The 17,599-nt window shown below is 37.4% G+C and overlaps 1 protein-coding gene across 1 annotated transcript; it reads left to right on the top strand.

The window, feature by feature from the left end:
• Zscan12 (zinc finger and SCAN domain containing 12) lies at nucleotides 1–9,711 on the top strand. Its single transcript, XM_027922169.2, has 3 exons — nucleotides 1–463; nucleotides 5,225–5,312; nucleotides 7,509–9,711. Exons 1-3 carry the CDS (start codon nucleotides 56–58, stop codon nucleotides 8,582–8,584), a joined length of 1,572 nt encoding a protein of 523 aa, XP_027777970.2. The 5' UTR covers nucleotides 1–55; the 3' UTR covers nucleotides 8,585–9,711.
• The last annotated feature ends 7,888 nt before the right edge of the window (nucleotides 9,712–17,599 follow it).

The raw sequence follows: 17,599 nt of genomic DNA on the forward strand, positions 1-17,599 counted from the left end.
TCAGGAAGAACTTTTCCAGGAGAGATCTTACTGATAGAGCTTTTGCACAACTATAATGTCATCTACTTGGAATATCCAGGCCAAAAAGGACCAGGAAGAACTTCTGGAAGTAAAGATAGAGGACCAGGAGGAGGAAGAGAATAAATATACCTCCAGACAGGATGAGAGCCTTCAAAAGAACAACAGAGAGGTCTTTCGACAATACTTCAGGCAGTTCTGCTACCAGGAAACATCTGGACCTCGGGAAGCTTTGAGCCGACTCCGGGAGCTTTGCCATCAATGGCTGAGGCCAGAGACTCACACCAAAGAACAGATCCTGGAGCTGCTGGTGCTGGAGCAGTTCCTGACCATCCTACCTGAGGAACTTCAAGCCTGGTTACAGGAGCAGCATCCAGAAAATGGAGAGGAGGTGGTGAATGTGCTGGAAGATTTAGAGAAAGAGCTAGATGAACCAGGATATCAGGTAAGAAAAAAGATGTGATTTCTGTTTGAGAAAAGGTAAACTGTGCTGGTTGCAGGCAAATACCTGTAAGCCCAGCTATTTGGGAGGCTGAGGCAAGAGGATGACAAATTCAAGCCAAACTGGGCAATATAGCAAGACATGGTCTTAAAATAAAAAAATTAAAAGTTCTGGGGATGTAGTTCATGGTATAGCACCTCTGGATTCAACCCCCAGTACCAAAAAAAAAAAAAAAAAAAAAAATGTGTATTCTAGATCAAAGTGAAGTGTGGCATTGTTTCACAAAGCATCTTGACACTTTGATGCATCAGAAAGGGATATGAGTTTCATGGAAAATTGGTTAATGTCATCTTAGTTTATTTATACCTTTTCTGTAGAGCGTTTTTGTATTTCTGTGTTCTGTACTTAACTAAAAATTTCTATTTGATGAACATACTGCTCAACTTAGAAACAAGACTTCTAATATAGAGAGAGTATTAAAGAGTAGAGGGAGAAGCTGTTAGGTAGCAAGGTAGAAAGCAGCCTCTTGAAAGAGGTGTTCCATACAAAATAAATAAGAAATGTGGTTTAAGCCTGATATATGCATGTGTGGAAATATCATAGTGAATCCACTGATTTGTACAATTAATGTTATTGAATAATTAAAAAACAAAACTTGTAATAATTAAGAAATTGTCATATGGTTTTGTAAATATAGCCACTGCTCTGATTCTCCATTATAAGATGAAAAGATGGAGAAATAAAAATCACCATGCCTGAAGAATGAGATATAGGAGTAGAATGAAAAATTAGGAGAGAAGGGCAGGGTGAGGGATCCTTGTTTCTCTGAGTAGTAAAAGGCCCAATTATGTTGGAAAGGTGAGTTGTGAGTGAAAGAGTTGAGATAATCAAGGATATTAACTATCTGTCTCTAAAGTTAGATTTTCTTCTGTAGGACAGAGGATAGGCTCTAAACCTTTTCTCCTTGAGTCTAAGTGAGATTTATTACTAAAAAAATAATTTAAAAAAAAGAGATAAAAGAGAACCAAATTATTTAGATCCTATTTGTTTTGAGACAAGTTCTCACTAAGTTGCTGAGGCTGACCTTGAATTTGTAGTCCTCCTGCCTCAGTCTCCAGAGTGGTTTTTGTTTTCTTTTAATGATGATATAAGACTGTGATTCTCAACCAGTGGGTAATTTTATGCTCCAGAGGGTATTTGGTAATATCTTGGGAAATTTTTGGTTGTCATAACCTGTCACTAAGTTCCTGGGGCTAGCCTGAAATTGCAATCTTCCTGCCTCAGCCTCGTAAGTAATTGGGCTTACAGGTTGTGGGCACACAGTAGGTAGGGGGCAGGGAACACACAGGAAAACCCCAGACAACAATGAATTATGAGACCCGCATGTCAACAGAGCAAAAGTTATGAAACCTTAGAATAAAAAGTGTGAAATAGATAATAAAACAAGTGTAACTTAGCATTAGGGTATAAAGTAGAGAGGGAAGGAATATGTGGCAGAAAGAGAGAAATTTGAATAGCATCGTGAAAATGTGACTAGAAAGGATGAGGCATGTCTTATGTAAGAATTTAATGGAAATGATGACAGATAAGATTTATAAAGAAGGAAGAGACAATGGACAGCTCTTTACTGAGTAGTCTGTTCTAGGCTCAGCACTAGGAATTTGGAGTTTGAAAGAGTAATGTGATGAAGACACTCTGAGAGTTAAAAGACTAAAAGAGATCATTCAGCAGGTATTTACTAAATACCTTTTGGTAGTATGTACTGTTTTAGACATTGGGAATATAGCAGTGAACAAAGCACAGAAGATTGCTGCTCTTATGTAAATTCTAGTATTACAGAGAAACATATAAAAATCAATAAAAATGTTAGGTGGTGATAAGTTCTTTTAAAAACAACAAAAATAAAGCAGAGAAAAGGAATAGTGAAGGAAATGAGGATTGCTATTTTTAATAAATGGGTTAGGAAAGGTTTTCAGGTAAGTGGACATTTTTATAGCAGACATTTAGTGCATTCAGGCAGTGGAAATAGTACATGGATATGTCTTTTTTTTTTTTTTTTTCAAACTACTGGGGATTGACCCAAGGACACTTAACACTGAACTAAGTCCCTAGTCCTTATTTATTTTGAGACAGGGTTTTGCTAAGTTGCTTAGGATCTTGCTAAGTTGCTGAGGCTGGCCTTGAACTTGTGATCCTCCTGCTTCAGCCTCCTGAGATGCAGGGATAACAGGCATGAACCCCCACGCCTGGACACATGGATAAGTCTTAAGGTATGCTTGTCATGGTAGAGATAGGCTTTGCTGGGGGATAGTTGAAAAATACTTACAAGGAAATTATATCATGTAGTGACTTGTAGACCATTATAAAGACTGGATTTTATTCAGAGATGGCACATCATTGGAGGGTTTTGAGCAGAAAAGAGATACAGTTTGACTTAAACTTTAAAATAATCACTCTGGCTGCTATATGGAGAAAGTTCTGTGGTGGGGGTGGAAAGATATAGGTCAAAGGTAGAATTACAGAAACCATTTTAGGAGGATAAAGGTATAGTCATAATCTAGGCAAGAGATATTGGTGAAACGAACTAGGATAGTAGAGTGGAAGTGATAAGATGTGACTGGATTCTAGATATATTTTTAAAAGTAGACTTTGACAGAATTTGTTTTACTATAGGATTTAGAATGTAAGAGTAAGTTAAGAATTATGCCAGAGATACTGTTGTTGTTTATCTGAAAAGGAAGGATACAGAGATGAACAGAGATTACGAAGGCTGAGAGAGAAGTAGATTTGAAGTTAAAGGACAAATCCAGAGTTCATTTCTGGACATGTTAATTTTGAAATTCCTATTCAAATTCAAGTGGAAAAGTTGAGCAAGCAATTGAATAAAACAAGTTGGAATTCAGTGCAGGGGTCTGTGCTAGAAAAACAATTGGAACTTCTCAAAATGTGGGTGGTATATAAAGACATAAGATAGAGCCAGGCATGGTGGTGCATACTATAATCCCAGTGACTTGGAAGACTGACACAGAAGGATTACAAGTTCAAGACCAGTTTCAACAACTTAGTGAGAGCCTGCCTCAAAATAAAAAATTAAAAGGGCTATCGATGTAGCTCAGTGGTTTATCACTTCTGGATTTAATCTCTAGTACCAAAAACTTAAAATAAAAAATAAAAAGGCTGGGGATGTAGTTCAGTGGTAGAGCACTTCTGGGTTCAATCCCTAATACTATAAAAAGCAAACAAACACAAAACTCTGAAAGCATTCCTGGGACAGCTAACGAAGACCTACCAAGGCACAGCTCACCATATTAGCCTTCCCCTACTTCCCTTTCTCAAAATTTGAAGTATCAGAATATCTTTTGCTGTACATCTGAGGTAGCATTCTGCTAACTCTGGCTCCTATTCTGAAGACAAGTTACAAAATGAAACTAGGACAGGGAAATAGAAGCAGTATAGGTGATTTTTTGAATGTAATTAATTTAAACATTGAAAAGAATGGAGCAGTAATTTGATGACCTGTGGTATGCTAAGGTCTTGTACTAAGTGCTTTATATACATGGTGGTGTATAATCTCAGAGAAAGTAAATAACTAGGCCAAGATCACAGAACTAATAAACTAAGAAACAGAATACTGATTGCAAATCCCTGCTTTTCATAGTATCATGCTAGGGAAAACTATTATTGTGATATTCAAGAGGGAAATGGGACCATGGAGAAATGGGAGCCCCAGAGAGGCTGAAATTGCTAAAGTAGTGTTAATTGGAGGAACAAAGGTTAGAGGGAAGCAGAAAGAGCAAAAGTAGAGATGTGAGTGTTGAAAACAGAAGATATTTTTCTCAAAATAGAAAAGAAAAAGAAATGTATGAGGGTAGAGATAAACATGTAAAGGATAGTGCTGGGGGCATAGTTCAGTGGTAGAATGCCTGCCTAGAATACACAAGCCCCTGGGTTTAATCCCCAGCACTGGAGTGGTGGTGGTACTGCAACAGATATGAAAGATAGATGATTTTGAGATAATTGTGATCTTGGATAAATAAAAGATAAGGTAATCTTCTTTGAGAGAAATGGAAAGGAACCTCAAAAGGACAAATACCACTGGGAATAGCTTCTATAATTAATATGAAAGAGATTTCTTACATTTCTCCTTCCTTCCTTTACTTTCTTTTATCCCTTTTTTCTTCCCCTCCTTTTTCTTCCTCCTCCTTTCTCTTCTCCTTTTCTTTTTTCTTCCTTTCTTTCTTTTTCTTTTTGGTGAGGATTTTGCTATGTTGTCCAGGCTGGCCTCCAAGTGATCCTCCAACCTTAGCCTCTCAAGTAGTTGAGAATACAGGCTCCTACAACTCTACCTGGTACTGCCTTTCTTTTTAAATAATTTCTCCACATTACTCCCTTTATTATTCCCCTTTCCTTTATGTTTCATTTTATTTTCTCCTAAGTTCTGTCTTTTTCCCTCTTTGCTGCCTCTTTCTTCTCTCCTTTGTTTTTTTCTTTTTCTCCCTTCTTTTTTGAGCACAAAAAAAGCAGTAAAAGTGGTACAACCAACAATCTTTAGCAGTTAGTAATATGGGAAATTACTCTAGTCTGAAAAGGACGGTTATGAAGAGGAGGTGATATTTACATTGGCATTGAAGAATGGATATAATTATGGCAAACTGCTATCTGGGAAAAAGGTCATTTCATTTCAGTTTTCAGCAAGCTAGGTGCCACTGCTAAGAACAGTATGCTCTTTTATTTTCTGCATTTATCTATATCTCATTTCCTCAGGTTGCAGGAACAGAAGAACCCAGTGTGTCCCTCCAGTCTATGAAAACCCAGTGTGAATCTCCAGAACTTGAAGCTCAAGAGAAGCAAGGTAATAAAGGAAGACCCATTTTGAGAGAAGAGGGAAGGGAGGGTTAACACAGAATATTTGGGCTCTTTTGTATTTAATACTGTTTCTGATCAGAAAATCCCTCCAGGAATCTGATGCTCATGGATAGACTCTCAGCCAGGTTTCTCATTCTTCAATTTTCTTTCCTAAATTCCAACTGTATTTTATTTGAGATGACTTAACTTAGACTTTCTGATAGTTACCTTCCTTTATATTGATTTCTCTGCTCTTTCTAGGCTTGGTTCTACTAAGCAATACCACTCTCTTCCACTTGGACTGTATCCTTCCTTCTTTAGTAGATAAGCCTTTGCTGCATGATGTCTACAACTAATTCTCACATAATTCAAGAAAAAAATGTGTACCCATTAAGAGAAGGAATAATAAAGCAAATGTGACAAAATGGTAAAGGTTGGTGAGTGGATGAAAAATCCTTTTACCATCTTTATTTTTTCTTTCTCTGTATTCTTTCTTTTTCACTTAATTTTTTTTTTAGTTGTAGAGGGACAGAATGCCTTTATTTATTTGTTAATTTTTATGTGATGATGAGGATCGAACCCAGTGCCTCACACATGCTAGGCAAGTGCTTTGCCACTGAGTTACAGCCCCAGCCCGTCACTTAATTTTTTTAAATAGGTAAAAATTTTTAAATAGGTAAAAATAGCTTAAAAACAAAGATATAAAAAAAATTATCCACTGATGTTCAGTTTCCCTAATCATCTAGTTTCCTCTCCCAACTCTGAAATAAATTGTCACTGTTATTAGTTTCTTGTTTATATTATATATATTTTTCATATTGAAACAAATATTGTTTCCTCTCTTTATCACTAAGATATTAGACTCCTACATTTTTAATTTTTTGTACCAGGGATTGAACTCAGGGTTTCTTGCCACTGAGCCACATCCCCAGCCCTATTTTTGTATTTTATTTAAAGGCAGGGTCTCACTGCATTGCTTAGTGCCTTGCCATTGCTGAGGCTGGCTTTGAATTAGCAATCCTCCTGTCTCAGCCTCCCAATCCACTGGGATTACAGGCGTGTGCCACCATCCTGGCTTTTTTTTTTTTTATTATAAGGAAAAAAACACAATTAAATTAGCCAGTCTCCTACTGGCGACATTTGTGTCTAGTGTCTCACAACAGCAAACAGTGCTGCAATAAATAACTATGTGTATATCTGTAGTATAAATTACTATTATGTGGAAACACTATGTCAAAAATTGTAACTGTAGGCCTAGGGTGTAGCTCAGTGGTAGAGCCCTTGCCTAGCATGTGTGAGGTACTGGGTTTGATCCTCACCACCACATAAAAATAAATAAATAAAATAAAGATAGTGTGTCCATCTACAACTAAAAAGAATAAAAATTAAAAAATAAAAACTAATGCTGCCTTAGCCCATGCCTGTAATCCCAGTGTCTTGGAAGTCTGAGACAGGAGGATCACGAGTTCAAAGCCAGCCTCAGCAAAAGCGAGGTGCTAAGCAACTCTATGAGACCCTATCTCTAAATAAAATAAAAAATAGAGCTGGGGATGTCTCAATGGTCAAGTACCCCTGAGTTCAATCCCAGATACCCCCACACCCCCAAAATTGTAACTGTTGTAATTTTGATGGATATTATGAAATTATCCTCCTAAAAGGTTTGTGTCAACTTATGCTCCTGACTATATGTGATTTCCACTTTGTTAGCACAGTATTAAACCAAACTGATTAGTCAAATCTGATAGGTGAAAAAATATATCTCAGTATTAAATTTACTTTTCTTTGATGATGAAGTAGAACATCTTTTCTTATGTTTATGAGTTACTGTATTTTCTTTCTTGGAAACCATCAGTTTTCCTTTTGCCTTGTTTTCTAATGGATTATTGATTTCTTTCATAAAAATGTGTGGAGTGCTTTATATATTCGACCCTTTCTCTCTCTGTGTGTGTGTGCAAGTGTGTGTGTGGTACTAGAGATTGAACTCAGGGCCTTATGTATGCTAGGCAAGTGCTCCCCCAGTGAGCTACCCTAGCCCCCTTTCTATTTTCTAATGCCATTTTATAGTCATGCACAAACTCTAGGTTCTTGAGTGTTTTTCATATGAATAATTTAATGTTGTCTAACGAAGTTATTGTTTACTATCACTGTTACTATTTACTATCACTATTTCTATCAATATTACTATTTATTATCCTTTTTTTAGTTTCAGATATTAAGACTGAAAATGAGTACAGGAATTTAACTCCAAAACAAAAAGTTCCTGAAGGAATGAAACCATGTGGGAATGTGTCTAGCAGATTTGAAAATGATATAAACCAGTCTGCTAAGTGTGGAGAAACTCAAAATTCAGAAGAATCTTCTGGATGCTCCAGGGAACATAAACAACCTATATGTGATGAAAATGGAGTGAGTTCTACTGAGAACTCAGATCATGCTGAAAAGAGAACCTGTCCAGGAGAAAAATCTTATGAATGTAATGACTGTAGAAAAACTTTTAATCAGCAGTCTTGCCTCATAGAACATAAGAGAATTCATACTGGTGACAGGCCCTACAAGTGTGAGGAATGTGGAAAAACCTTTCGTGGGAGAACTGTACTTATTCGACACAAAATAATACACACTGGAGAGAAACCATATAAGTGTAATGAGTGTGGCAGGGCCTTTGGACAGTGGTCAGCTCTTAATCAACATCAGAGACTTCACTCTGGAGAAAAACACTATCACTGTAATGAATGTGGCAAAGCTTTTAGCCAGAAAGCAGGCCTCTTTCACCATCTCAAGAGTCACACAAGAGACAAACCTTATCAGTGTCCTCAGTGTAATAAAAGTTTTAGTCGACGTTCCATACTCATTCAGCATCAAGGAGTTCACACTGGTGCGAAGCCCTATGAGTGCAATGAGTGTGGAAAAGCTTTTGTTTATAACTCATCCCTTGTTTCCCATCAGGAGATCCACCACAAAGTAAAATGCTATCAGTGCAAAGAATGTGGGAAATCCTTCAGTCAGAGTGGCCTTATTCAATATCAGAGAATCCACACTGGGGAGAAGCCATACAAGTGTGATGTATGTGAAAAAGCCTTTATTCAAAGGACAAGTCTTATAGAGCATCAGCGAATTCACACTGGAGAAAGACCCTATAAATGTGATAAATGTGGGAAGGCTTTTACTCAAAGATCAGTCCTCACGGAACATCAGAGAATCCACACTGGAGAGAGGCCCTATAAGTGTGATGAATGTGGAAATACCTTCCGAGGAATCACCAGCCTCATTCAACATTAGAGAATCCACACCGGGGAGAAACCCTACCAATGTGATGAGTGTGGCAAATCCTTCAGGCAGAGTTCAGATCTTAGTAAACACCAGAGAATCCATAATAGAGGTGGTCTCTGTAAATGTAAAGAGTGTGGGGAATCATTCAGTCAGAACTCAGCTCTTACACAACATCAGACTATCCATAAAAGAGGAAAATCTGTTTCTTTGTGATGGCTGCAGAGAAGCCATCTCACAAAGTGCAGGCTGGTAAGAAATACCAGCTTTTGTAATGATTTGGGGCAAAACTTCAATTACTGTTGGTATAAGAAAACCTCAGATATTTAATGAGAACCCACTGTGTGCTGCTCTTTATATTAGGTACTGTGGAGAACAAGAAGCACAACAGCAGATTCCTTTTTTCTGAAAGTTTACAACACAGTTTGGGATATGTAAACCCCACATATTGAATTAAATGAGACTACAGAGTCATATATTTCATGCTCAACATAGTTTAGAGTTAAAGTACTACTTGGTAAGTGCTCTAAATTATGAAGGACAGATTACTTCTGCCTAGACTACTCAGGAAAGAATTTATTGAAAATGAGGGTGTAGTGGGCAGTTATGGAAGGCAAAAGGGAGAAAATATTTAGGCAAAACAGATAAAAGCAGAGGTAAATGTGCATGTGGTTTGGAAGCATCAATGATGAGACTAGCCAATCTAAGAGAGTTCATTAAACTTGGGCAGTTGATGGCATTAAATTGGAAACAACTTGGGAATAGACTGGCAGGGCTAAAATATCAATAATTTCATATAATAGCTCTATGCTTTGACACAGAGCACTTTTCTCAATTCCATAAGCACCTCTTTAAATCAGTTATTCTTCATTTTAAAAATGAGTATCCTCTTCCTAAGAGAGATAGTGACATAGTTATAATAAAGAAAAGATCAACAGCTTAAATTACTGCTTTCTGACTGCTAGTCCTGTCCATTATTACTAGTGAATCACTGAATTTGATTAACATCAGAATCACTTGTGCAGTTTATTTTAAATGACTGGGGTATAGCTCATGGTAGAGTGCTTGCTTAGCATGAGTGAGGCCGTGGGTTTGATCCCCGGCATTGGGTGAAAAAATATCATGGCTCTGAAGTTTTAAGTGGGCATGGTGACATATGCTTATAGTCCTAGCTATTAGGAAGGCTGAGGTAGCAGAATCGCTTAAGCTCAGGAGTTGGACCACCAGTCTGGGCAATATAGCAAGACCTCATCTCAAAATAATAAATACTACTTTAAAAAATAATAAAATGTGTTGAGTCCTACTCACAGATATTGTACTTCATTAGGTCTAGGATAGGAATTGCATATCTTCATTTTATAGCTCTACAGTCACCTGACCTATTCTAAATTGGGAAAGTTTGCCTTAAATCACTACTGTACCTTCATGGTTGCCTATGAAGTGAAAAAACCTGAATATAGTCTTTTAGAGGGTCACTGATTTTTAGCATAAGGAAATTCTTACAGGGGACAATGGCCACCAGCTTTTTAGAATGAACAGGGAATTAGACTACTGTCATGCCTCCAAAGTAGTTTCAAGATGGCTTTTCCATCCCTTTGAAAGTAAATGTTTCCAAAAAAGAGACCTACATTCTAAGGCTCTCAAGGGTCTTCTGAGTGCAAGGCCTTGCTTGTTTTACTACTTACAGAGGTATACTGGTATTCTCTTTTACTTTTAAATCTTCCTTTGTTTCCCAGTTCTGTCAGTATCATTATGTTCTGAATTCTTGAGAACTTGTTATGATTTTATGTTTTTTATCCCTTTTTGAGGCCCAACGATAAGTGATAATGATATTAATATAATATATTAATATTAATATAATTAATGATATTAATATAACTATAATTTAGGCATATATTAAATTGGCTTTGGGGATTGGAATATATGTGACTATTTCTGAAAAGCATTACTCAACTAACAACAGAAAAGCAGATGAACTGTTGAAAAACAACTCATTTGTAAGTTGAGACAGCTTATTTAGGCTTTTTCAACACCAATATTAGAGCTGTACATGTAAGGCAGAGGCAACCAAGATTAGAAACTGTTTTTCTCTTCTAGGGAACAAACAAGAATCCCAGATTGAGCCAGAGAGTTGTGTAGCTATAAGTTTGTGAAGCTTATTCCCTATCTAAGCTTCCCTGCCTCCTATTTCTTACTCTTATGTCACTCTTCTTGTTGGAGGGGACTTTACTTATTGATGAGGACCTTTATGAATATGTCCTCCTTACCATGATTATGTTGTCCATATTCCTCATCTAATCTGATTTCACAGATTTGTTATCCAAACTAAAATTACTCTTCACTGCAACTTCATAGGCTTTCTCTTTAAACTGACTGTTCACTGAAATGTAAATGTTATTTTAAACTTGCTTCCTAGTCCTCTCAATACTTTTATTTGGCAATCTTCCAGCTCATTTTCAGCTTAACATGTACTGTCTATACACAAAAGTTCCTCTATTTGCCTTTCTGCGCACTAGAGCTCTTAAACACCTAATATAAAGGGACCATAAAGACCCAGAATAATAGAATGTGCCTACTATATAGAAAGATACTGTTCATAACTTGATTGATAATGTGGGCTTTTTGTTCTAGTTGTTTCTTGTGCAATCAGAGTATCCAAAAAAAGGATAAAGGGTATGAAATTTTCAGGTAGGCATCAAAAGGGATAAAATTAGTTATTCAGGATAATATAATGGAATTATTAATTACTATTTGGAACTAAATTGGTGACATGGAAGGCCCTGAGAGCCAAATGGAAGACATGCCATGTTAGATGTGGAAATGGAGTGCCCCATTGGGTAATGCAGTGAGCAGAGAATGCCTTTTGATGATCAAGAATACATCTTAATGGCTGGGCACAGTGGCGCACATCTGTAATCCCAGTGGCTGGGGAGGCTGAGGCAGGAGATTGTGAGTTCAAAGCTAGCCTTAGCAAAAGTGAGACGCTAAGCAATTCACTGAGACTGTCTCTAAATAAAATACAAAATAGGGCTGGGGATGTGGCTCAGTGGTTGAGTGCCCCTGAGTGCAATTCCTGGTACCCCTCTCCACCTCCCCAAAAGAATACATCTTAATGGATATGAGATAGATGTGTTGTGACAATGACAGGATCTAGGAAATCAAAGACCTTTGAAACATCTTATTATCTATATATGCTATGAGATAATCAATAATACTAGGAGGCAGGAAGGAAAGGAAGAATGTGAAATGAAACAGGTCCAAGGTTAGATGTAATGGCAGTTAATAGTAGTAGCACAACAACCAGGTAGTAAAGTAACTGGTGTAAAACTTAAATGATGAATCATGAAAGCAGTGGTTTATAATAAGGATAAAATTGACTTTCTTTTCTAATTTATTTGAAGTAGATTGATTCAGGTGTTAAAGGTAGAAAGCACCTGGAGAAGTTGGGAAAGCCAGGTTTCCAGAGCAATAGAAAGTGAAGTTAAAAATGGACTGTGGGGGCTGGGGTTGTGCTCAGAGATAGAGCACTCGCCTAGCATGTGTGAGGCACTGGGTTCAATCCTCAGCACCATATAAATAAATTGTGTCCACCTATAACTTAAAAATAAATATTAAAAAAAATGACTGTGGATGACACAATAACCTAACAATTAGGTAGCGGAAAGGGATTGAAAAGGGAAGAAGAATGCTTCTCAAAAAATAATTGTATAAAGAGGTTTCTGGAATTTGAAATATGAGATAAAACTAATGAAGGAGAGTGGGAATGAGCAGGACTCTGAACTGAGAAGTCTCAACTGTATGGTGAGGACACGTAGAGAGCACTGTATGATATAAGAGCTTAAAAAAGTTCTGCACTCCTGTTCTCAGTTTAGAAGTTGCCTCTTTGGCTAGTATCAGTAGGTAGCGTTATTATAGGCAAAACAAAGTTTAATTATTGGCTATCTTCTGGAATTGAAAAAAAGGATTTATTAACAATAATACAGGGAGGATCCAACATGGCAGCAGGCGCGGAGAGATCAAGTCTCTGACCTCTTCAGCTGCGCGGGCATACGGAGTCGTAAACCGTCTAAATGCTGTTTGCTCAGGATCACTAGGCAATGCTAAGCTGATGTGGATCTGGGGCGAACAGTCTGGGCATCTCAGAACACACACCAAGCCCGTATCGGCTGAATTCAAGCTCCCGTTCGCCTGCGTCTCGCAGACAAACCGCTGTGACTCAGCACTAAACGATCCCGCTGAAACAACTGATCGGCCCTTCTGAACCTGCGGAGGTTAATACCAACCGAGCCTTCATAGGTAGTGGCCACAGGATTGAGACGGGGCTTGGGAGAGCCAGTTAGGACCCACCCGTTGCATCGGTCACCCGGCAAAGGGAACGAACTGTCGCCATTTGCATGGGATACCACCAGGGCAGAGAACTGACGTCACTAGAATGCGGCGGAGGAGATAACTTCATTGAAACTGGCAGCGACAGGTGTGTAACCCCCTAGCCCTTCCTCTTCACACAGCGGGGAAACCTTAAGGGCCCCTCCCAGCTCTCCCGTGAGCGCAATAGTCAAACCAAGGGAATCAGGAGTGGCGCGGGACCTGTGGCGTGGAACCCCCGGCTACCGCTCCCACCAGTGCTGACAACTGAGGTCTCTTGCACCAGCTACTGGAGGCGTGGCTACCGGAGGGCAAGCAAAATTCACTGAGGGTTCTCAGCCCCAAGCTCCACAAACTTAGGGTCTGAGGGAATGGCAAACAGGGAGAGTGTGCCCAGTCGTTCAAGAAAATAGGGCTCCTGGGCGCAGCAGACCTGGCGTGTAGCCAGTATTGTGGTGAGCATCACCTGTGAGCGGGGCCTGGCTTGAGGAAAAGTGGGGAAGTGACTAGACACAAGAGAAGGCCCTAGGCACTCAGGATTGGAGACCCGCTCGGTCTGGGAGGAGGAACTGCTGCACAGTGATTGGTTCCCGTGTATTGAGAGGAGAAGCTTGGCCCGGTGGGCACAGCTCCACCTACTGGAAGAGAAGTTAATCAAACTCTAAGACTGCATTTATTAATTTTTTTTTTTAATTTGGGTTTTTTTTTTTCATTTTCATTTTTAAATTTTTTTAAATATTTTTTTATTATTTTTTTAACTTTAATTTTTATTTTTTTGATTATTTTTTTAAAATTTTTTTCTTTTCTATTTTTTTCTTTTGTCTTTTCATTTCTTTTCAATTTCCTTATTCCCCCTTCCTTGAATTCTACCTGCTTACTCTCATTCTCTTTAGTGACTTCTTCCCTTCCCTTCTAATACGTTTCCTCCCAAGCATCAAATAAATTTATAGGAGTAAACAGTTACTCAGCAGTCAAACAGAACAAGAAGTAACATAAGCAGCATGAAAAAGCAAGGAAGAAAAGGAGTACAAACAATTCAGGACAGCCTAAATATTCAGGAGGACCTGGAGGCATCAGAAAAATGGCCAAATAAAGAACTCAAGGAATACCTTAGACAGATGGAATGGAATCTTAAAGAAGATATGAGACAGCAAATTCAAACAGTGAACGAACACATTGAAAATAAATTACATAAACAGATAAAATAAGCAAATAAGCATCTTTATCAGGAGATAGAGATTATAAAAAAAATCAATCAATAATTCTAGAAATGAAGGAAACTATAAACCAAATTAAAAACTCAAATGAGAGTATCACTAACAGAGTGGAGCAAGTAGAAGCCAGAACATCAGATAATGAAGACAAAATATATCATCTTGAAAAGAGTCTAGCCAACTCAGAAAGGCTGGTAAAAAATCACGAGAAAAACATCCAAGAGATATGGGATAACATAAAAAAACCAAACTTAAGAGTCATCGAGATAGAGGAAGGTATAGAGGTTCAAACCAAGGGAATGTGCAACCTGCTGAATGAAATAATTATAGAAAACTTTCCAGAAATAAAAAAAGGAAATGGATATACAAATTGTCGATGCATATAGGACACCAAGCATACAAAATCACAGTAGACCAATGCCAAGACACATTGTTATGAAGATATCCAATATACAGAACAAAGAGAAAATATTAAAAGCTACAAGAGAAAGGAGGCAGATTACATTCAGGGGTAAACCAATAAGGTTAACAACGGATTTTTCATCACAGACGCTGAAAGCGAGAAGATACTGGAACAACGTACTTCAAACAATGAAAGACAATGGATGCCAACCAAGAATTTTGTATCCAGCAAAATTAAGCTTCAGGTATGACAACAAAATAAAAATCTTTCATGATAAACAAAAGTTAAAAGAATTTGCAGCCAGAAAACCAGCACTGCAAAGCATCTTGAGCAAAACACTACACGAGGAAGAAATGAAAAACAATAACCAAAACCAACAGTGGGAAGTACCTCAGTAAAGACAGAGGGTGGGGGGAAAGCTAATCATGGAGAAACAAACTAAATTTAAAAAAAAAAGATAAATAATCAAACATGGCTGGAAGTACAAACCATATATCAATAGTAACTCTAAATGTTAATGGCTTAAACTCTCCAATAAAGTGACATAGGCTGGTAACATGGATTAAAAAAACAAATTCAACAATATGCTGCCTCCAGGAGACACATCTGATTGGAAAAGACATACACAGGCTGAAGGTGAAAGGTTGGGAAAAAATATACCACGAACACGGTCCTCGTAAGCAAGCAGGGGTGGCCATCCTCATATTGAATAAAATCGACTTCAAGACTAAGTTAATCAAAAGGGATAAGGAAGGACATTATATACTGTTAAAAGGAACCATTCACCAACAAGACATAACAATTATCAATATTTATGCACCAAATAATGGTGCTGCGACGTTCATAAAACAAACTCTCCTCAAGTTCAAGAATCAAATAGACCACAACACAATAATTATGGGTGACTTCAACACACCTCTCTCACCATTGGACAGATCCTCCAAACAAAAGTTGAATAAAGAAACTATAGAACTCAATATCACAATCAATAACCTAGACTTAACTGACATATATAGAATATATCAACCATCATCAAGTGGATATACTTTTTTCTCAGTAGTACATGGATCCTTCTCAAAAATAGACCATATATTATGCCATATGGCAACGCTCAGTAAATATAAAGGGGTGGAGATAATACCATGCATTTTATCTGATCATAATGGAATGAAACTGGAAATCAATGATAAAAGCAGGAAGGAAAAATCCTACATCACATGGAAAATGAACAATATGTTACTGAATGATCAGTGGGTTACAGAAGACATAAAGGAGGAAATCAAAAATTTCTTAGAGATAAATGAAAATACAGACACAACATACCGGAATCTATGGGACACAATGAAAGCAGTTTTAAGAGGGAAATTCATCGCCTGGAGGTAATTTCTCAAAAAAAAAAAAAAAAAAAAAAAGAAAAAAACAACAAATAAATGAGCTCACACTTCATCTCAAAGCCCTAGAAAAGGAAGAGCAAAACAACAGCAAATGTAGCAGAAGGCAAGAAATAATTAAAATCAGAGCGGAAATCAACGAAATTGAAACAAAAGAAACTATTGAAAAAATTGACAAAACTAAAAGTTGGTTCTTTGAAAAAATAAATAAGATCGACAGACCCTTAGCCATGCTAACGAAGAGAAGAAGAGAGAGAACTCAAATTACTAACATACGGGATGAAAAAGGCAATATCACAACAGATGCTACAGAAATACAGAAGACAATTAGAAATTATTTTGAAAACCTATATTCCAATAAAATAGAAGATAGTGAAGACATCGATAAATTTCTTAAGTCATATGATTTGCCCAGACTGAGTCAGGAGGATACACACAATTTGAACAGACCAATATCAATGGATGAAATAGAAGAAGCAATCAAAAGAATACCAACCAAGAAAAGCCCAGGACTGGATGGGTATACAGCGGAGTTTTACAAAACCTTTAAAGAAGAATTAATACCAAAACTTTTCAAGTTATTTCAGGAAATAGAAAAAGAGGGAGCTCTTACAAATTCATTCTATGAGGCCAACATCACCCTGATTCTGAAACCAGACAAAGACACCTCAAAGAAAGAAAACTGCAGACCAATATCTCTAATGAACCTAGATGCAAAAATCCTCAATAAAATTCTGGAGAATTGGATACAAAAACATATCAAAAAAATTGTGCACCATGATCAAGTAGGATTCATCCCTGGGATGCAAGGATGGTTCAATATACGGAAATCAATAAATGTTATTCACCACATCAATAGACTCAAAGATAAGAACCATATGATCATCTCGATAGACGCAGAAAAAGCATTCGACAAAGTACAGCATCCCTTTATGTTCAAAACATTAGAAAAACTAGGGATAACAGGAACTTACCTCAACATTGTAAAAGCTATCTATGCTAAGCCTCAGGCTAGCATCATTCTGAATGGAGAAAAATTGAAGGCATTCCCTCTAAAATCTGGAACAAGACAGGGATGCCCTCTATCACCACTTCTATTCAATATAGTTCTCAAAACACTGGCCAGAGCAATTGGATGAAAGAAATTAAAGGCATAAAAATAGGAAAAGAAGAACTTAAATTATCACTATTTGCAGGTGACATGATTCTATACCTAGAAGACCCAAAAGGGTCTACAAAGAAACTACTAGAACTAATAAATGAATTCAGCAAAGTGGCAGGATATAAAATCAACACGCATAAATCAAAGGCATTTCTGTGTATCAGCGACAAAACTTCTGAAACGGAAATGAGGAAAAACACCCCATTCACAATATCCTCAAAAAAAAATAAAATACTTGGGAATCAACCTAACAAAAGAGGTGAAAGATTTATACAATGAAAACTACAGAACCCTAAAGAGAGAAATAGAAGAAGATCTTAGAAGATGGAAAAATATACCCTGTTCATGGATAGGCAGAACTAACATCATCAAAATGGCAATATTACCAAAAGTTCTCTATAGGTTTAATGCAATGCCAATCAAAATCCCAATGGCATTTCTTGTAGAAATAGATAAAGCAATCATGAAATTCATATGGAAAAATAAAAGACC

The sequence above is a fragment of the Marmota flaviventris genome, chromosome 6 (assembly GCF_047511675.1).
Source record: "Marmota flaviventris isolate mMarFla1 chromosome 6, mMarFla1.hap1, whole genome shotgun sequence".
NCBI classification, from domain to species: domain Eukaryota; kingdom Metazoa; phylum Chordata; class Mammalia; order Rodentia; family Sciuridae; genus Marmota; species Marmota flaviventris.